Source organism: Hylobates moloch, unplaced genomic scaffold (assembly GCF_009828535.3).
Source record: "Hylobates moloch isolate HMO894 unplaced genomic scaffold, HMol_V3 SCAFFOLD_7, whole genome shotgun sequence".
NCBI classification, from domain to species: Eukaryota; Metazoa; Chordata; class Mammalia; order Primates; family Hylobatidae; genus Hylobates; species Hylobates moloch.
Genome location: NW_026652282.1, coordinates 7,864,523 through 7,887,337, shown reverse-complemented (window position 1 = coordinate 7,887,337; position 22,815 = coordinate 7,864,523). Strand labels below are relative to the sequence as shown.

The 22,815-nt window shown below is 38.6% G+C and overlaps 1 protein-coding gene across 1 annotated transcript in view; it reads left to right on the top strand.

Annotated features, from left to right (window-relative positions):
- The window catches only part of ARHGAP6 (Rho GTPase activating protein 6), a 285,984-nt gene that overhangs the window by 233,275 nt on the left and 29,894 nt on the right, over positions 1 to 22,815 (top strand). Inside the window, exons 5-9 of the mRNA XM_058441606.1 lie at positions 703 to 898; positions 5,416 to 5,471; positions 8,215 to 8,365; positions 9,410 to 9,558; positions 17,912 to 18,091. Coding sequence (XP_058297589.1) covers positions 703 to 898; positions 5,416 to 5,471; positions 8,215 to 8,365; positions 9,410 to 9,558; positions 17,912 to 18,091 — 732 coding nt within the window. The remainder of the gene's footprint in view (positions 1 to 702; positions 899 to 5,415; positions 5,472 to 8,214; positions 8,366 to 9,409; positions 9,559 to 17,911; positions 18,092 to 22,815) is intronic.

The window sequence follows — 22,815 nt, the reverse complement described above, 5'->3', positions numbered from 1 at the left end:
AAGCAGTGATTCCTAAGGCTTGGTGTATAATACCCCAGCTCTCTCACTTGATAGGGATAGCTCTAAGGTGCATGATCTACATCTGTCTCCTAGAACACCCCAGAAAGATTGAGCTCCAGTTGCCCACAATGATAATAGGCTTGATAATGCTCCCTTCATCAGCTGCCTTTCCTTCCTTGTCTCATTTCCCCCCTCCACTACAGGTGTTTCCCAGGACCACCTCTCTAATAAAGCACTTTGTGCTGTTTCTTGGGAAAACTAAGCTAAGGCTGTTTTATGGAATCATTCTATTTTAAAAATCTACTTCCTAGAGCCATAGTTGAGTTTTTTATTTACAAGACTTCTCTGACTACCTCATTCATTGAGTATGTAATTTTTTTCTTGTTTCAAGAAATGAAGTGGTTGGGCCAAAATACTTTAATTATATGTTTCCCATCGCTTGTTCTTCCATTTGGAAAATGTTGTCTATTGTTGAAATTGTAACTGCCATTAGCTTGAGGAAATCTTGTAGAGGTTTTCTAACTTTTTCAAAAGGCATCTTTTTTCTTTTAATTTACAAACAGAACAATTAAAGAAATCAAGCAGTATTATCTCAAGTGTGACAAAAAGTCATGAGCAAAAGTATGTATTGGTTAGCATCTGGGGGCAGCTGGATTTTTTGGCTATCTGTACTTTATGTTCACGGCTCTGTGTCACTTGCAGGGTGCTATGTCAGTGGATTCTATCACCGATCTTGATGACAATCAGTCTCGACTACTAGAAGCTTTACAACTTTCCTTGCCTGCGGAGGCTCAAAGTAAAAAGGAAAAAGCCAGAGATAAGAAACTCAGTCTGAATCCTATTTACAGACAGGTCCCTAGGCTGGTGGACAGCTGCTGCCAGCATCTAGAAAAACATGGTAAGTAGATTTGTCTGTCTAAAGTACTAAGGACTTTCATTTATTCAAGCATCATTCACTGAAGTACCCAATGTCAATTCTGTGTTCATTTGATCAAGCTCTGAACTGAAATTTCCTGTGTGAAAGTGTACAGATGTGAGTGTTTGCTTAAGAGATTGTGGGTCTAAACAAGATTGGAGGAGAGGGTGAATCAACTTGATGATATTCAGACTGCTTAGCTCCCAGTAGTCCTCAGAAGTTACCTTGGAGGCCAAGCAGTTTAGGGAAGGATCAGGACTGTTGGGCTGGGTTTGTCACCAGGACCTCTTTCAAACAGACCAGAGCCACTTTTATTGTTTATACATGAAAGTAGCCTAGGAGGTTACTCACAAGGGTTCCTTTAAAAAGTAAGAGTCCAACTTAAAAAAAAAAATCGGGAATCATTGCTTAAGTGAATAGAAAATACATCATTTTTGACAACAGGTTTACATATTGCTATTTGCATTTTTGTGGAAGCTGTCCACTTAAAATTTCTCCAAGTCACCCTTTGCAACTCAATTCTAGTTACTAAGTTGACTTAAGAATGATATACAGTTCTTTAAAAAATTTTCTGAAATTTAGACTTCTGGCTTATTAAACTGCCATTTTCATAAACTAAGTTTGTTTGCTGTAGTGTTATCACGTGTTTTATATACATGAGAAAAGCTTACTTTTTTACTATAAAAATAATATGCTCACTGTAATAAAAAAGTAAATGTGAAAGCAAAGAAAATTCTGAGGCTACCATATAGACATAACTACTGTTTTTTTGGTTTTTTTGGGTTTTTTTTTTTTTTTGAGAAGGAGTCTTGCTCTGTCGCCCAGGCTGGAGTGCAGTGGCGCAATCTCGGCTCACTGCAAGCTCCGCCTCCCGGGTTCACACCATTCTCCTGCCTCAGCCTCTCCGAGTAGCTGGGACTACAGGCGCCCGTCACCACGCTCGGCTAATTTTTTGTATTTTTAGTAGAGACAGGGTTTCACCGTGGTCTCGATCTCCTGACCTCGTGATCCGCCCGCCTCGGCCTCCCAAAGTGCTGGGATTACAAGCGTGAGCCACCGCGCCCGGCCTAGACATAACTACTGTTAACATTCTCATCTGTTTCCTTCTAATAAAAATGGAACTTTATTTTAAAATCATTAAGGATATATTTAAATTTCTTAATTCATTATAATGGAAATCATAGGATAACATATGGATGACCTAATAAAACTAATGTAGTAAAATCTTATTTGTTTATACAAAATTTTAAGTGTAGGTTCTTTTAATTTTTTTTCACCTTATCTTTCACATGCCTGTGTATCACCTATGTATCTTGAATGTACATCTCTTTCTCTACACACACACACACACACACACACACACACAGTCCTGCACCACATAATGACATTCCCCTCAATGACTGACCGCATAGGCAATGGTGATTGCATAAGGTTATAATACTGTATTTTTACTGTACTTTTACTATATTTAGATACACAAATACTTAAGATATTGTTACAGTTACCTACAGTATTCAGCACAGTCACATGCTATACAGGTTTGTAGTGTAGGAGCACTAGGCTCTACCATATAGTCTAGGTGTATAGTAGGCTATACTATCTAGGATTGTGTATGTACACTCTATGATGTTTGTACAATAATGAAATTGCCTAATTTATTGCTTCTATCACTTTGGAAGCTTGAAAACAGGATAATCACACTATTTAGAATAAAATACAGAATTATATTTCTTCATCTGCAAAATGAACATAAGTACCCACCTCAAAAGTTGTGCAGTGATTCAATTAATTAATGTGCATACAGTACTTAGAATAGTACCTGGCATATATTATTATATAGAGTGAAATAGACTCTGAATGAACTGAATGAATCTTCTATGTACGAAATAGAAAACTTTAATAGTAGGTCGCAGTAATTTTAATTTTGGCTGCATTTTTTTATTTTCACATGGTTTCTGAATAATTAAAATTTCTACAGAAGCAAGATATCACATAAGGACATTTTCTACACAGGTGGGACTATTCTCTTTCTACCAAAAGATAGAAAACACAACTAAAACAAATTGAGATGTTTACTTTGTTTCTGGATGTAAAGAAATAATGTTATAAAGATTTAAGGCTGGGCACTATGGCTCACACCTGTAATCCCAACACTTTGGGAGGCCAAGGCAAGAAGATCACTTGAGCCTGAGAGTTTGAGACCAGCCAGGGCAATATAGCAACACCCCAATTCTATATTTAAAAAAATACAATTCTTTCTGATTTAATTATATATTGTACTAGTCATAAATTTTTCAGTGGCAAGAGAAAGGAACTCAGATAAAACTAGATTAAGCAAAGTGACCTCCCCCAAATAACAACAAGAATCTTTATATACTGGGAGCCTGATCTAGATTTAGGCACAGCTGGATCCAGGATTCAAATGATGTCATGAGTGTCCTCTGTTTGCTGGCTTTACTCTCAGACCAGCTCTCTTCATGTGGCTTCAAATGGCGGTTAGCAGCTCCAATATCCCATCACTCTCATAACTGATTGTCCCAAATGAAGAGAAAATGAGCCACCAGTGAAAGAATTAATATACATGATGCTCATCAATGGCAATGACTAATGACTGGCAGAGGAAAAGGAGAGCCATTCAGACATTTCATGCTCCCAAAGGAAGTACACAATACTTTTTGTGAAGTATTCTTGCCCTATAAAATCACACCGCAATCAGAGTAATCTCTGGCTCTAGCTATCTCTTTACAGAAAATAAATGGGGGAGAAGAACATACAAATGACACTATGGAGTGTCCAAATCCAAACAATATGAAGATCTACAGTAGGAAATCGCTGAGATTTCTTCACCAAACCAATTATAAGGAAAAAGGAAACAGAGGGAGGAAACACAGATTAAGAGACTAAAAGACACATCGACCATATCACAGTGTGTGACCTTTATGTGGATGTTGACTGGAAATTTAATGCTATTAAGGAACTATTATTGAAATTTCTAATATGTGATAGTGAAATTACTTGTGTTTTTAAGAGACCTAATTTTTTAGAACTGAGTTTCTTTTTTTTTTTTTTTTATTATACTTTAGGTTTTAGGGTACATGTGCACAATGTGCAGGTTTGTTACATATGTATCCATGTGCCATGTTGAGTTTCTTAACCTCAGCACTGACACTATATTTTCACATCTAGGACATGATCCTAGGAAAAGCAATCAGAAATGTGAACAAAAACGTGTGCACAGAATTGTTCACAATAGGGTCATTTATAATAGCAAAATAAGCATGTATATTTTGGGGACCTGTGCACCATTCAGAGGGGAATATGGAGTAAATTATGGCCCATTCATACAATAGAATATTTTGCATCTTTTTTATATTTCCACAGATTTGGGGGGAACAGGTGGTATTTGGTTACATGAGTAAGTTCTTTAGTGGTGGTTTGTGAGATTTTGGTGTACCTATCACCCCAGCAGTAAACACTATACCCAATTTGTAGTCTTTTATCCCTTCTAAGTGACATTTATAAGGAATTGTTACTAGCATGAGTGAAAATTCATGTGACGTGATAGTGAGGGAAGGCTGTAACATTCTCTCTGTCAATAGATATTATATATATGCAGTGTGATCTCAACTATGTAAAGACACCTACATTCATGTAGAAAAGGCTGGATTTAAAAAAAATGAAAGATTAGCTAGGCATAGTGGCTCACACCTGTAATCTCAGCAATTTCGGAGGTCGAGGCAGGTAGATCACTTGAGCCCAGGAGTTGAGCTTGTTGAGCTTGAGCCTGGGCAACATGGCAAAACCCTGTCTCTCCAAAAAATACAAAAATTAGTCAGGCATGGAGGCATGTGCCGGTAGTACCAGATACTCTGGACACTAAGGTGGGAGAATCACTGCAGCCCAGGAGGTCAAGGCTGCAGTGAGCTGTAATCACGCCACTGTACTCCAGCCTGGACAACAAAGTGAGAACCTATCTCAAAAAAAAAAAAAAAAAAAAAAAAAAGAAAAGAAAAGAAAATTAAGAGTGATTATTTCTGCATCAGGTATTTCTAAAAGTATATTATTTTTACCTTTTTCTGCATTTTCTAGATTTTCTTTAAGAAGCACACTTTAATTATGATCAGACGAACAAGAAATATCTTTTAGAAATTGATAAAGAGTTAGAATCCCTATAAAATGTGTGTTTAGGTAATTAATAATTCTGAATAATAAATAAAAGCTCATTTTCTCTGATAAGAAGAAGATTAGAAATACAAAATATCACATGAAAAATATTTGATCAGAAACATTTAACATAAAATTCTGGTGCTTAAAGGGCTGACCTTTAAGTATCTGGAAAATAGAAATAGTGTGAGATGAAAGAAGCATTACTGTATGCTGTCAAGTTACTATTGCTCTGCATGTTATGGCACTGTGCTGGCATTCTGCTCTCTATTTTTATTTCCTCCAGAGTCTCAAGCCATAAAACAAGACTGTTGATTTTGTTTGCTTATTTGCAGGTCTCCAGACAGTGGGGATATTCCGAGTTGGAAGCTCAAAAAAGAGAGTGAGACAAGTAAGTGAAAAGTAAAGATTATATTTTGTTTCACATGACTTTCAATTGAATTACCTTTTGCAAAGTTCAAGTTTATGCAAATTCCATTTTGATTATCTTTTTTTTTTTTTTTTTTACCCTCCAAGCTATTATAATATAATTGAATTCCAGGAGGTAAAAGGCAACAACTCAGAAATGTTGTTAAAGTTAGGATCAAACACTTGAAAGCAAAATGTCTGGATGTATCTGTGCCATGTGCAGCCAAACAAAACTAATTTGTAAACATCTTATTGAAAATTGCAAAAGCAGGAAATTCAGAGTGACCAATCAATAAATGATATAAAATTGTATGTGGCACCCACTTTTACTAAAATGTGATAATGAAAAATGCCATTAACATTCCCTTCACATAAGATGCTATGTTTATAGCTTTACTTTATCAAAAATAAATAATTCTTATGAAGTTTCCATAGAACCATTGACCCCTAGTTTGCTTTTCACATAGAGACTGTGCTCCTTTGTTTCCTTCAGCCCTGTGCAACATTCCTGCAACTGAAGTTTGATATTAGACCTTCAACAATAGGTTCCTGTGATGAGGCAGGTATTTGTGTTCATGATGGCTTCATAAAAGGCAAACCATCCTTTGAGAAAAGAGTTCATTTGTTGGTGAAGGAAAATTAAAGCATTATTTTCTTCCTGTTGTTTTCAATGGAAGGAAATAAGGAACTCAGCAACTTAAAAATGAATTCAACTGAAAATAAATTTTAGTTGGAGGAAGCTGAAGAAATATTTGTTCATATTATTGAAAGTAATTGAAATAAATACCTCATCTATCTTTTTTGTCAAGACAAAAAAGGCTTTCAACAGAAATATGTTTTCTGATTGGTTGGTTGGTTTTTATTCTTAATAGTTACACAAGAAACATTAAATGGATCAACATTTAATGTTTCACAACAGAACTTGCAGGAAGGAAGATAGTACAGTAACATTTCTGTGCAGAATTGCAGAATATTTTTACAAATATTATCTCACTGAATCTGCCAACCAGCTGTGAGAGTAGCTAGCCTCTTTGACCCACTTCTGTCAAGGCTTAGGGAGATTAAGAATCATAATTCAAGATCACACAATTTAACCAGTCACCATTAACTTCATAGGCCAAGCTCTTTGCATGTTCCATTCTTTCTACATGCATGTATACTCGGAAAAGAAGCATGGTGTGTTTGAATGATCACAAGTTGGAGGAGTGCCAGTGGAAGCATTCTTTGTTTTGGCTGCCTGACACACGCTGATGGCGTGTTGTCTGGAATCAATGAGTAGTTCAGGACAGTGATAGGTAATCATTCTCATCAGGTGGACAGGTAGTGAGTGCCAGAAATTACTCATCAGTTATATCTGGATCCATTAAAGGGGAAACCTTTGCATGGAGTTGTATTTAAGGATTACCCAATAAAAATATAATTAGTGTTTACTTAGAAGTAGATTTCAAGTATGAAATATGCCCTAACTCACTCATCATTTTACTTTGTTATATAACCCCTTAGCACCCTGCATTTTTTCCTTAGATCACTAGCCACAATGTTAAGAGTGAATTATTTGTGGGATTACCTACTTATCACCTTGTTTCTCTAGAGGGACTTTGCCTCTTTATTCACTAGTGTATTTTGTGGGCCTGTAACAGGGTCTGACACAGGAAATGTGTAGTAATCTTTGTTGAATGAATGGATGGATGAAAAATTGAAAACAAATGAGCTTTTAGAGAAGTTTGTTGCATAGTGTAGGTTTATGAAGTTACATAATTATTTCTATGGCAGAGAACAATGCATAAGAAAAGTTGAGCTGCTAGAGATAAAAGTAGGGTGTGGAGTTCTTACTCTCTTGCTACTGTGTTTTCTTGCTGCTGTAAGTGATAATAGACCTAGTATATTGATTAAGGCAGGGAATCCTTCTGGTAATTGTTAATAAGACTACTTTGACAAATCTAAGACAGCTTTTATTTAGTTATTGTCATCTTTTAAGTCTTAGTCATAAATGTGTTATCAGGGCTCTTAATTTCATTTTTGCAGAAAAAAAATCTCTTTGCTTTCTTATTGAGTGACTCAGTAAAATATCAACATTCAAACATGGCAGGATTGGTGACACACAGAAACACTGTGTAATAGAGTAATTCCTCCCTCCCACATTTATAGTTGACCTAAATTGTCTTCTACCTCTTAGGTGTTCCTCCTAACTTGGTTGTCATTACCAAGCCCTTCTGCATACATCATTAACAATAAATCCACAGATAGTTTTATTTAATGCTTATATATATATATGTGTACACATACATGTATACACATGCATGTGTACACATACATATATACACATGCATGTATACACATATATACATACATATATACACATGCATGTATACACATATATATGTATACACATACATGTATACACATATATATGTATACACATACATCTCTATACACATATATATGTATACACATACATCTCTATACACATATATATGTATACACATACATCTATATACACATATATATGTACGCACACACACATATATTCATATATTCACACACATATATTCATAGCTGGACTGTGTAAACTCGGCAGATCAAGGTGAGGATGTTGTTTGCTTCCCCTTCTTGGGGTCTGTGCAGACTTAATTCCAGATGCTACATGTCACAGCACTTCTCCTGCTGGGCACTGCACATTGAGGTATGGTGTTATGTGACTACCACTTGAACCATTGTTTTTCCAGTTACGTGAGGAATTTGACCGTGGGATTGATGTCCCTCTGGAGGAGGAGCACAGTGTTCATGATGTGGCAGCCTTGCTGAAAGAGTTCCTGAGGGACATGCCGGACCCCCTTCTCACCAGGGAGCTGTACACAGCTTTCATCAACACTCTCTGTGCGTAATACAGCCATAGGTGGGAAAGTGGCCCTAGAATACTAAGATGTCCAACTCATTCATTATAACTTTATGCATATGTTTCCTGATAACTTTTTGTCCTTATTTATCAATCTCTAAAGAGTGAGCTATTTGGGGGAATTTCTCAGATTTACCCTGGGAATAATTAGCAAGAAGAAAGTTGCAATTAAACAAACAAATGGAAATAGCCAAGAAGAATTTGAGATGCTTTCAAATAACCCAAGAACAGTAGAAAGTGCTATAAGTTAGTGCTTAGAGTACTAACAAGAGTTCACATTGAGTCTGTGCCTAAAAATGAGTTTGTGTTTCTGGTACGAAGAAGGAGGGAACCACGAGAACCCAGAGTGAGAAAGGAGGGCAGCAACATTCCAGGGGAAGCAAGATGCCATAGCCCAGTGCCAGGGCTTTCAACATAGCTGCTTCTGGGCTGTAGCTACAGATCCCATGAAGAAGAAAAAAAGGAGGAGGTAGAGGAGAGATAGGCCAAACCTGGGTCAAACTCCCTACATTTCTTCCTCCAATGCTACAATTCAAATAGGATCACAACAGAGAGAGAAGACATCGTCTTTGCTGTATCTTGATTATTGCCAACAAAATATCTGTCCCTTGTGAATTGCTCAACAGAAAAGAGCCTTAAATCCATTATAAACTCAAATTTCAGAATGTTCACCAATTTTCAGCCATTGTTAATAAATATTTACCAAAAATGGAAGACTGAAATCCTTAAACTAGGTGATGAGTAATGCCAGGGAAGGAGGGAAAAGAAAGTAAGGGAAATTGAGTTATCTTTTTTTTTACCTGGATTACAGTTATTTTTCTAGATATTATACTTCTCCAGGTCTAATTTGGCTTTATATCTTTCATAGAATCTTGCTGGTAAATTGCTAAATGGGCAAATGAGTGAAGGCATGAAATGGGACTTTCCTTGATAATCCCTTTCTTAAGACAATTGAGGGGAGGCCTTTCCTCTGTGCCTGAATAATATGGGCTCCCCTTTTGAGTACCTCTTTTTGCCTTGCTTAGTGTTGGAGCCGGAGGAACAGCTGGGCACCTTGCAGCTCCTCATATACCTTCTACCTCCCTGCAACTGCGACACCCTCCACCGCCTCCTACAGTTCCTCTCCATCGTGGCCAGGCATGCCGATGACAACATCAGCAAAGATGGGCAAGAGGTAAGACGCCTTTGCTGCCATAGACGCTGTGACTCTTCCTCTCCCCTATTTTAAAAAGAGTATACCACCAAAATGGCCATTTTGCCTGGAGGTAATGACATCTCCCCTTCTCCAACCTAGCTGTCTCTGTAGGAAGAGACTAATGCAGGGCCTTCTCTGGAGGGACAGTTCCTAAAAGTGCATGGGCCATGAGCCTCCTTATATGTTTCAAGTATGCTTCCAAATGAGGCTGTCATTTTCCATGATGAGGCTTTACTCAAGACTCTGAACTTCCGTTTGTAAAGAAGAAAAACAATGAACTACAGAAGTGCTTGCAACCATGTAAAAGTGTAATGATGGGGGTGGGGGGAGATTGTTATCCTTATAATTGATTTTACCTGCTTCTATAACTTGGAGCCCAAATATGATGTCACTTCTTTGTTCTTCCAGTTTGTCCCTGGAGCTCCCATCTGCACTATGAGCAAGAAGTCTAGTATCTCCCTTTTGAGGGATCCTTTCCTTTCTTAAACCCTCCCCACAAAACAGGGACTTGCTCAATGCAAGGGAGGGTCAGTCCTGCTTCCAAACCAGGTGTGGAGGAAACTAGGTCTGATCTGCTGACCATTGCCATTGTGTCTTGATGTCACATGGTATCAACTGCTCAAAGCAGGTTGTACATAGTCCCACAGACTCTTTAGAAGTGTTCTTGTTGGATCTGATCCCCACTCAGGCCCCAGTGTGCCCCCCCGCACCAAATCTAAGATCTTGGGTTCTGGTTCTCTTTGGTTACACTCATATATTTCAAGTTTTTTTTTTTTTGTTTCACCCTTGGACAAATGAGATGCTGGCTTCAATTTTAAGTTGCTTACTAATAGGCAATGTATTTAATCTTCACCTTAACAAGAGACACCCCCTTCCCTCTTTGATACCATGCAATTATACCTCTCCCTGACCTCGGATTCCTCAGGAGGTTTTAGACTCCTTCATAAGCCAACATGCACTGTAAATCAATAAGAAGGGGCCAGAGGCATTCCAAACTTACTTAACCACAGAAACTTTTTTGTAAATTCTTGTTAAACAAAGCTCAGCTGCATTGTGGCTTCAGTTCTGTGTTTGTCAAATTTCTTTCCCAAAGAACGTGGTTATGTATAATTTTTTTCACTCTAATCCAGAAAGGCAATTCTGCATTTCTTCTCATCCTCCTCCTTATGGGTGTGAGAATGGAACTCTCCTGACTTAGCCATTTATCTCTATAGCAGTTATAATTAGTGAAGCCCCGGATGGCTTCAGATTTCATAATATGGCACTGACACCTTATTTCAGCATACACAGCTCTTTGATGGGCATACTATAATTCTCATAATTGTTAAGTAGTTTTATTACTCATTTGGATGCCAGCCTCTATCAACTACAGTTATAACAGAAGCTGTAGCATGATCTGCCTAATTGCTGGGGGAAAGCAGAGCTCTGTGTTTAAAGGTACTTCAGTTACTTCTCTGACATTTCTTAAGTACTATGTGAGAAGGAGAAAAGTGGGTCTCAGGTAATTAAGAAGGCATTGAGGAAAGCAAAAGTTTCAATTGAACTCATTATTGCCCTTTTAGAATCATTTTCAGACATTCTTTCCATTCAGTTGCTGAACAAGTCTCCATTGCCTATGTCAAAAAGAAGAAAATATTCTTGGATAGGTGTAAATGAAGCAGCATGCTGGAATATGAGCTACCATTTATGTCTCTCCTTCCATGAGCTGGCTTTGTGCTAGGGTATCTATATATATATATATATATATATATATATATATATATATATATATGTATGTGTGTGTGTATATATATATATGTGTGTGTGTGTATATATATGTACGTATATATATACGTATGTATATATATATACGTATGTATATATATACGTATATATATATATGTATGTGTATATATATATGTATGTGTGTGTGTGTATATATATATATATGTATGTATATATATATGCAAATCCTCTTAACAGGCAAAAGAGATATCACTGTCTCCATGTTTCAGAAGTGAAAACTTAGGGCCAGGGGAGCTAAGTGACTTACCTAGCAACCCACAGAGAGCTTCCACTTAAGGTTGTACGAGTGGCATATTAGTGCATTTCACAACTCTAGGGGAGGTGCCATGGACCCCATAGTCACTGTAGATTTGCAGAGTTATTAGGACAGTATCCCAGTGGATGATAGAAAAAGATCTTGAAGAAGGGCAATGTTGTTATACTGGTTAATGGGTTGGGTTGGTCCCCTTACTAGCAAAGTCCAAGCTGTGCATAGAACCTGAGCCAGTCTAAGAGAAAAGAAGTACAGAATAGGAATTAGAAGAAAAAAAAATGTACTGGGGTCTAGTCAGTGTTTCTCAGCCTCTGCACAATTGATATTTGGAGCTGGGAATTCTTTGTCATGGGGCTGTCCTGTGCATTGTAGGACATTTAGCAGCATCCCTGGCCTCTTCCCACTGGATGCCAGTAGCAGTACATCTCCTCTCCCACCAAGTTGTGACAACCAAAAATATCTCCAAACATTTCCAAGTCTCCCCTGAGGAGAAGGGTTCAAAATCACCCCTGGTTGAGAGCGCTTGATAGCTCTTTAATTCACTGACCATGTGTTGTTGGAAAAATGTATTAACCTTCCTATACCTGGGTCTCCTCATCTGAACTTGAGGAATGAAAATTCTTCAACCAGCCTTGAAGAGTGGTTGAGAGACCAGTTTACTGTAAGGAATATGAAATTATCCTGGTGACAGTGAAGTTGTAAAAGGAAGCCAGGGTTTACAAGGGTTTCTAGACACTCTTGACCTAAACATTGCATCAAAATGAAAGACTAATAGCCAAAGATTAAAGCAGCAGGAGAAATATAAGGAAAGCATTGCTTCCGTGAAATCGTTAGCAGTGACAGGAGAGCAGGCAGCTCTCACAGCCATTGTGAACTGTAGTAAAGGCTACGGAGCAGTGATGTACTGAGGCAGACAATGGGAAATTGAGCCATGTTCATAAATTGCTGAATGCCTCTGTGCAGGGCAGGTGGTTGATTCTTTTAAGCTGTGAATCCTTGGAAGGATTCAACTAATGGGTGATATAATCCACGTTGTAGATTGGCTAGAGACAAAGGGAGAGTGAGTTAGGAGGCTTTTGTATCAATAGTAATATGGACAACAGCAATTCCTATTATAAACGTTTCCATGTAAGAATGGCCTTGGCAGGGCCAGGCGCCGTGGCTCACGCCTGTAATCCCAGCACTTTGGGAGGCCGAGGTGGGCGGATCACGAGGTCAGGAGATTGAGACTATCCTGGCTAACATGGTGAAACCCTGTCTCTACTAAAAAAATACAAAAAAAGTTAGCCAGGCGTGCTGGCGGGTGCCTGTAGTCCCAGCTACTCGGGAGGCTGAGGCAGGAGAATGGTGTCAACCTGGGAGGCAGAGCTTGCAGTGAGCCGAGATCACGCCACTGCACTTCAGCCTGGGCGACAGAGTGAGACTCTATCTCAAAAATAAATAAATAAATAAATAAATAAAAAAGAATGGCCTTGGGATTTAAATCATGCGTGTCCTGAGCATCTACCCTAGGTTCCTGTAAACCAATGACTATTGCTCAGAGATTTTCTAATGACTGGCCTCAGGATACAATGGCATCTAAGAGGTGGAGGAGGTGAGGACACAAGGCAAATATAGAATTAGGGAATGCACTGCAGAGTCATTGCAGACATTCAGAGAAGTGATGAGCATGGGCCAGAAAAGTTAGGAATGGCTTCATGGAGGAGGTTGAATTTAAGATGCTCATCAAAGGGTGTGTAGGGATTGAGTACATGGACCACATAAGCACAGCATTGGGATGGGAGTTAGCCAAACTCCTTCTGTTAGAAGTCAAGGGTAGAGGGAGAGGATCAAGAGAGGAGTTATTTATTATTTTTTAGTTGATTTGGCATGAGCAGGTAGAGAATATGGAATGGGCAGACTAGAGTAAAGCTAAATACCAAATTGTAAAATACGATCAAAAACCAACAGTTTTCAACTTCTTCTCTTACGTATATTTTTAGTATGTATTATCTATTTGTTAGGTGTTGTTTGGGGGGATTGCAACATAGATGAAACCTGAAGCAGATTGTCAAGAAACTTGAAAGCTCACACAGGTTCTGCCAGCACCTTGCTGCATAACTTGTCTTTATGAAAGAGAGGAAGAGGAAGGAAAACAGAGTTGGGATGGAGGGTGGTCTTAGCTTCCTCATCTACAAAAGGAACATAGTATTTTCTCTTTGATATGTGCTTAAAATTCAATGCATCATTCACTGGTGAGATCTTAAAGATGTCTAAAAGAAGGGCATGAGAAAAATTGTTGACCAGTCAATCAGTGCTTTTTTGGGAAAAAAAATAGCAGTATTTTACTGAATTGTGGTGTTTTGCTATCTTGTGTTTGTTTTGTTTTCTTCTATTTTGTTTAGTTTGCTATTTGCTTTGCTCCTTAGGGAAAAGAGAAATTCCCAAGTGTAAGAAACATTGCATTTCTTCAAGAAAGAATATAGCAGGAACAAAATTGAAACCTCCTGAGCAGTGGTTTTTCAGAGTTCAAGAACCCCCTGGCACTGCATGGAAAATGTGGTGTGAATATGCACTTGTTTGGTGAGAGTCCATAGCTGGCATTGAGTTCTCAAAGGGTCTATGAGGCATAAAAGAAGTTACAAACCACCAATGTAGGGCCATGATTACTGATCTTTGAGGAGTACATGCCTCTAGGAAATGGTAGGTTGGCTTTGGAACTTAGCAAGACCTGTGTCTCCCCTCACCCTCGTTCAGCCCTGTTTTAAAGCTTGTTTTCCCATTTCCCCATGCCATGGCTGGGTCTGCCAAGCAAGAGGAAACAGGAAGAGATGTAGCAATGGGATGAAGAGAGTAGGGCTGCTTAGAGTGGGGCCACCAGCTTCGCTTCTTGCTATACCATCTCCTGGCTCTGAGCTTTTGGCATCACTTCCCTCGTCTATAAAATAGGGACAACAGCAGCAGCTGTTTCTTAAGCTTATAGTGAGAAAGAATTGAAATGGCCAGTGGAAAGCCCCTAGCCTGGTACCTGTACATACTAGACTTTTAACAGATACGAGCTATTCATATGAAGCTTAGAAATGATCTAGGATGTTCATTTAGTGAAGACAAATGTTTTCTTGAATTGCTAGCTAATTAAAAAATGAAGTAATGGCCTGGCTCGAGTGTACATTGTATTACCTAGACACAGCCGTACAGTATATATATAAATATATGCTGAAACACATGGAGAAAAGGTGGATGTTGCCTGGGAGCAAGTCTTCTTTCCATGTTAAAAAACAATAAAACCAAAGAAACCCCAAAAGTGTTAACAAACCCCAGCAGCTTGGTCTGCAGCTGGAATCTGTGTGCAGTTTTACAGATGGGTTGTATTCCATTCCCAGAATAGCAACAGGAGAAGGAAAGAGCGGAAACAGAGCTCTAGATTGTTCTTGTATGAAACATTCTTTTAAAAGAAAACAAAATCTTCCATTTGTTAATGTTTTTTTAAAAAATGAGAAAACCCTAATGTGACTTTAAAGGGGTAAGGGGAAACACTCCAAATACCTCTGAGTTCTAAAGGGAGGAATTTGAAAATGACACGTATTTGATTTTCACCTTAACCATGAATTTCCAGGAAAAGAAAAATTAAATGAAAACTTGTCAATGAAATAAAAAAACTTACCAATGAAATAAAACAAAGAAAAATGATTGAACGATCCTACATAAAGGTCACTTTCTTTCAAATTGTCAGTGTTTATCACATGAAATGATATCCCTTGGTGGCCAATCATTCACCTGAAAACAGCCTTGCCTTCTAAAAATAATACAACTCGTGTACCATGCTGGGATTGCAGGGCACGGCAGCCACCAGCTCATGACTCCACAGAATGAGAGTGGGGTTCAGAGGGCTTTGTTTCAGCTGTTCATCGGGACTCCTGAATTCTATGCTGGGCACCCAGGTGTTTCTCAAAGGCTGTGTAGATCTTCCCAGGCAAAAGATCCCCACCAAGCAGACGCAGTTCCCATACTTATCCTGACTCTCAACTGATATTGACAAGAGAAATAAAAATTCACATAGACCAGTGGTTCTCAACCAGGAGCAATTTTACCCCACAGGGGACATGTGACCATGTTTAGAGATAATTCTGGTTGTCACAACTGTTGGTTGAGGGTAGGGGTGCTCCTGGCATCTAGTGGGCTGAGGCCAGGGGTGCTGTTCCACATCCTGTAATGCACAGGACAGCCCCCACAGCAAAGAATGATCTGGTATTACATGTCACTAGTGTCGAGGTAGAGAAACCCTAGCCTAGAGAAACTTACTCAGATTCTCCCGTTCACCTGAAAAAAAAGAGACAAGTAGAAAAAATTCCCAAACCTTTAAAAACGTTCATACTCCTTATTACAACAATTCAACTTGTAGGAATTTACTCCTAAAAAGTGCTCACCCAAGCTCACAAAATATCCTTTCAAGGATATTTTTTGTACCATTGCTTTATAATAACAGAAAATTCAAGATGACATCAATGCCTATCAGTTGACTGTGGTTTAAAAACATCATGGTTTATTCGTGCAGTGGGATTCTAGGGGCCAATGAAGACTGAAGACAGGATTTTTTTTTTTTTTGTAGTGGAAAGATTATTGTAGCATGTTAAGAGACAGTAAGCAAGTTACAAAATAATATATGGATGTGATCCCAGTTTTAAAGAAGAAAATATCAGGTATACATGTATATATGTGCACAGGAAGGCATAGGAATGGCTGATAATTGGCAGTGGTGAAATTATGGGCATTTTTTTTCTTTTTGCTTACCTGTACTTTCTAATTATTAATATATTGAATGTGAATAATTTTTTATACTTCAAGCTAAAAAATAGTTCCCTTCCTTCACCTTGTACTCCCCTTTAGCTCCTCCTCCATTTCTTCTTCCTCCTTCTCTGTGATATCTTTTGAAGAAAGTGTCTACACTGTTTCCACTTCTGCAACTGTGGCTCATTCCTGCCACACCACTGACATGACTCTTAGCTGGGACATCAGAACCATCAAAGAGTCCATTCTGGAGGGAAGGGTCACATCTCGATGACCCTCTGCCACAGTTGATAACTCACTTGAAACTCCCCTGTCATTTCTTCTCAGACACAGGTTTCTTTTATTCTAACTTCTCACCCATTATTGGCCTCCTTCATCAGCTGCTCCTTAAGGGTGCTGGAGTCTCCAGGAACCCCTTTTCAGCCCTTCATGTTTCTCACTTAACTGTCCTTCCATTTTTTCATTTGTTGAAACACAAGATCCTTACCCTCTGCATTATCCTCCTCACCCCTTCCATAACTTTGGAAGCTGCTCTTCATCCCTACTTCTCCCTTCCTAGTTCAGACGCTAGCTGCTGTGGCCTAGACTGTTGTGGTATGTCCCAGGTAGTCCTACTTCCTTGCATCCCCCATCCCCTGTTCCATAGATTGCTCTTCCTGAAATGCAGATTCCATTTCCATTCTGCTCTGTTCAGAATCCTCTTGCCCTTAGATCACAATTTGAATTCCTTGGTCTGACACACGAAGATCATCTCACCTGGCCCTTGCCTGCCTTTCCTGCAGAACTCCCTACCACACTGAGCTTCCTGGGGCTCCATGACGTATTTTAGATGTTTCTGTCTTTGCATGTGTGGTGCTTTCTCCATTGTAAAATTACGCCCTACCCCAGATCCTTTGCTTTTCAGCCTAGCAAACTCTATTCTTCTTTTGAGAGTTTGTGCAAATGCTTCCACCTCTGTGGTAGTGACCCTGGGGCCTTCGGAGTTGAGAGCTTTATACTTTGTACTCATTACCTGTAAGTGATAGGTTTATTTCCTCCCTAGAATGAGAGCCCTTTAAAATAAGGACTATGTTGTAATCATTGTTGGAAAAATTTTAAAATAATTACAATATATGATGAAAAATGCCCAGCCTATGATAGGTGCCGAGTGGATGGATCAGTGGTGAGATTATGGATTGATGAATGAAGGGATGGAGAAATGGATAGATGGATGGATGGGTGTCAATATTTCTTAAGTGCAAACAGGATAGAAATTTTGTATAGTACCAATTTTACAATAAACGACTTAGAGTTGCAAATTTTTACTCAATATGCTGTTGAGACGATCACTGAACTATGAGCTTCAATCCAAGATATTAAAGCAAAAGGAAAATAATGATGCCCTCCATGGATTCTGATAGAGATGATGGCATCCTTGCAGGATAAAAAAAAAAAAAATGGAGAGTAAAAGGTTTCATTGATTGTTGAATCACCCAGTATTTTGAAAGGCAAACATAACAACAGTCCTTGTGTTCTGTTCTCTCATAGGTCACTGGGAATAAAATGACATCTCTAAACTTAGCCACCATATTTGGTCCCAACCTGCTGCACAAGCAGAAGTCATCAGACAAAGAATTCTCAGTCCAGAGTTCAGCCCGGGCTGAGGAGAGCACGGCCATCATTGCTGTTGTGCAAAAGATGATTGAAAATTATGAAGCCCTGTTCATGGTAGGTGGCCCTTCTGTGGCAGGACATCACAGCAAACTGCCTATTGGTTTCCTCTGGAGGCAGGATGAAACTCTAGTAGACCACCCTCTGGGGTGCAGTGCTGCTCACTGAATTCATTGGAAGTCAGGCAGTTTCAGCAGGAGTAGAAATTTGCACAACTATGATGTCATTTTGAGTTTGTGATTCCATGTTTAAACAAACATACCAAATTATAATTTTCATTTTGTTGTCCTCTAAACCATGGTCACATTTTGGAGTCATTTAATTATAAAGCAGTGTCCTTGCTCAAAACGTTAATAAAACCCTTCTTTATGGAATTGTGTCCCTCATGAATTCATGTATTCATAAGCATCCTCAGTAGTTTCACCTCCTCCAAGGTCAATCTTGACATTTTACCTCCTACATGAAGCTTCACCTGTCCTTCCTTTGTCCTTCCCATGCCACTTCTCTGTCCCTGAACTCCATTACTGTTCTTACTGATGTTTATCTTACCCAACATTGTGTATAGTAATTTATGACCATTTCCCCTAGTAGAGTATAAATGCATTTAAAACAAGGACTGCACCATTGTTATCTCCTCTCCATATCCTCTGTACACTTTTGGAAAGCCCTCTATCTGGCAGGCACTCAATAAATATTTTTTTGATTTGTATTGAATTACCAGTTCCTGTTTTCCTTCATCAAGCTGCATCGCTTGCTACAACTTCCCTTGAAACATTAAAACAAATGCCAACTCTCTTCTATTTCTGTTCACCACTAATATTGCATGTCAAAATTTATAGGAACCTTCTTCGTGTTTTTTTTCCCATTTCTCTTGTCAATTTGCAAACGCTATAAAGCCTGCCTATTCCACTAGAGCCTTTTGTGGCTCCTTCAACCAAGAATTCTAGTTACCTCTTTTAAATTTCTTTGGTAATTTGTCTATACTTATCAAGTGCTTTGCATTAGATTTATGTCCATGCTTGTCTTATACTAATTATTTTTTGTAAATTTGAGACCCAGTGGTTTAGAATATTTGCCCTCCGTGTCTTACCTATGTGATTGTGACCAAGTAATTCAATACTCATTAAGCATCAATTCTAGCTTTAGAAATGGGAAAAACAAAATGATGATGTAATTCTCGGGGTGGTGACCAGAATCATTTGATACATGAAAGTATTGTGCAAACTGTAGCAGTTTGTGCAAGTGTTAATTAGTAATTATATTAGTTGGGTAACACGTGCTGCCTCAAATCTCAGTACTTTAACACAAACATAAACATCACTCTGACATAAAGTTTAATCAGGTGTTAGGTGGACAGCCTTCCAGGTGGTGATTTAGGAATCCCAGCTTCTTGTATTTTGAGGCTCTGACATTTTTTAGGGTTTTACGGGCAACCCCAGAAAGGTCATCCATCTTGTCCACTCAAATCTCATTGGCCAGAACTTATGCACAAGCCACACTTAACTTCAAGGGTGGCTTGAAAATGTATCCTGGTTGGATCCCCAGGAGGAAGAGCAAATGAAAAGTTCACTGAGGTAGAATGGCATCTTGCTCTTGTTTGTGTCTCTGAAGCACTGTCCCTGGGTTGCACATGCTAAGCTCTCAAAAAATGTTGAAATAATAATTGACTCTATATAAAATGTATACGTCAGCCTAAATCCTCATAATTAACTACATATTTGGATGAATCAAATGTCTGAACTTTTCAACATTTTCATCAAGTTTAAGTCACATATCATCTTGCCAAGTAGTCTTGGCATTACTTCATGTTCTCTGGATTTTTTTAAACAAAATAATACTTCTCATCAAACTTAATTCTATTATCTAAGCAAAGTTCTCCTTTATATGAAACCACATATCATCGAGTATTTCTTTACAACTCAGATACCAACAAAACTTTTCCTGGCTTCTTTGAAAATACAGCTGCTGCCATTTCAATTGTGCCATCCCTCTTCTTTCCATTTCCTGCCACCTGAATTACTAAGAACAGTATAAAAACATCAGTATTCTACCTTTTCCAGCTTTTCCCAAATCTGATCTTTGTTTGCCATTCTCTGTAGGGATTGATGTCAACATTCTCTCATATTTTTGCTCTCCAGTTATAGTCTTTACTTCTCATAGAGGCCTTTCCTGGCCACCTTGTCTAAAATGCACCTCCACCCCCCATCACACACACACACACACACACAAACACACACACACACACACACACACATCATCATCATCATCACTCCCTATTTCCTTTCCCTGATTTTTCCCCGTAGCACTCACCACTGTTAACATTGGGTCTTACAAATTTCTCGTTTATGTTCCCCACTCCCTAGAAATGTAAACTACGACAGGATGATTTTTTTGGTCCATTTCTATCTATAGTACTTTCTTTACTGCATTACCTCTGTGCCTGGGACATGATAGGAACACAATAAATATTAGTTGAATTAATGAATGACTCAATGGTTGTTCTGTGACATATGATTTCCATATTACCAAGCCTTACTCCTTCTACGTATGAAAAGATTTGGGCATGGAGAAATTAAGGATACCTTTCTTGGAGTAAGTTAACCATTAATGTAATCATTCTTGACCTCTTTAGAAGGATTCTGGTAATCATATATTCAGAAAAATAACAGTGGAGTGGGAGGAAAAGGGAGACAAATATCTCAAGTCTTGGTCTATGAAAAGAAACTGACTCTGGAACCAGAAGATTTACTATCATCCTGTCCCTGTTATATATTGGCTACATGACCTCATCTTCTTCTGTTTCTATTTCTTTAGTTATCAAATACTAGATTTGAATGAATGATAGCCAAGACCCCTTCTAGTTCTAAAATCTGCGTGGTTCTATGCCCTAGCACTGACTTCCCTTCCTTCCTTTTTATAAAGCACAGAAGAAAATTAATTTCATCACATTTTAGATTCTCTTGGCATATTTGGCAGTTCAGAAACTAGTCGGCTGTACCAAGGCTGGTGGTTGGTCAGCAAAGCTGATCTGCAGGGGTGGACAAAAATGTAATCTTGTTTGTCTCTATGTTGTTTTGTTTTGTTTGGCCTTTTAAAGAAGCTTTCAGAATTATTATAATTCCAAACAAAGAAGGATGAAGCTAGTCAGGGCCTGATGGTTAAAAGTAGTTAGTAGTTGTGCAGTTTCACAGTCCTCGGGTTTAGGAGCTCAGAAAGGGAGGTGTCAGTTCTATTAGCATTAGAAAGGAAGACTTGTTAGGAAAGGTAGCTGTGAGCTTGTCCTGGAAGGCAGAACAGACCTGGAGGCAGTGATTCCATAAAATAACTGGTGGAAGGGATACAGAAGCTCACAGAGGCCTGGCAGGGACCCAAAATTTGTTCTGGGTGTTCTAACGTCCTTCATTTCCTGATGCTGAGACTGCCTCTCCCAAGTGGCCACTCTCTGACTTAATGGGAAAGGGCAGAAAAGAACCTGGCTTCGTCCTGTAATACAGAAGAGGAACCTAGATGCAGAGGTTGACACACAATTTAAGAGTCTGGCTAGGACAGTCTTTTGCATTGGTTGTTTGCTTTTCAGGTACTGGTTTGGAAATCCTTGAGCTGGAAATAGATCATAATAGCAGATATCATGACCACAGATATCAAAATACGAAGGCAGTAGATTATAATGGTGGTTCTCAATAGCAGATATCATGACCACAGATATCAAAATACGAAGGCAGTAGATTATAATGGTGGTTCTCAAACTTGAGTGTGCAGCATAGTTGCAAGGAAACTTAGACATTCAGATTCCTAGGATGCACTCCAGAGAATCAGATTGAGTAGCACTGGGATGGGGCCCAGAAATAATCTGCACTTTCTAGTGAAGACCTCCACAGAGTTCTGGTAGTTTCCTAACCACACCTTTGGAAACCACATCTTGGGAAACACTGGTATGGTAGAAAGACCATGTGCATTGGAATGAGCTATCAAAATTCAAATCCCTGCTCAGCCACTTATTTGCTATGTAATCTTGGGCCCCCACAGTTAACTTCCCTAGCCAAAAGATGAAATAATGTGACCTAATTTATAGGACTGTTATAAGAATTAGAAATGACATTTTAAGGCACCTAGAACAGAATTAACATATACTAGGCATTAAAAAAAGATTTCTGCTATTATTACATTAAAGTGATAAGGTGCCTGCTCTATCAAAGCATGTTTGGGTGTTTTCTTGGAAATCAAGCCCACTCTGCCCACTGTGTATAATGCTGTGACCTGATCCCACACATATACACTCCTAGGCCCTTACTCTGCTCTTTTTATTCCATAGCATTTATTACCTTTTAACCCACTATATAATTTACTTATTTTTATGCTTATTGAAACCTAATAGAATACAAACCTTATAAAGGCAGAGAGTTTTGTTTGTTCTGTTCACTGACATTCACACCACCTAGAAAGTATATGGCAAAAGATGGGTGCTTAGTAATTATTTGTTGAATACTGCAATTCTGTATTACTAGAAAAAAATGTATTTTTGTTTCGATTTTGTCCAGTGTCCATACTGCTTATATTCCCTTACCTTTAAATCATGACCCTCCACTTCTGATATCAACACCTGTTGAAAAACTGGCTATCTGTGGGAGCACTGGAAATCAAGGATAAGAATCATGAATATCAGCTTAAGGAGATTTTGGGCTGAGACGATGGGGTTTTCTAGATATACAATCATGTCATCTGCAAACAGGGACAGTTTGACTTCCTCTTTTCCTAATTGAATACCCTTTATTTCCTTCTCC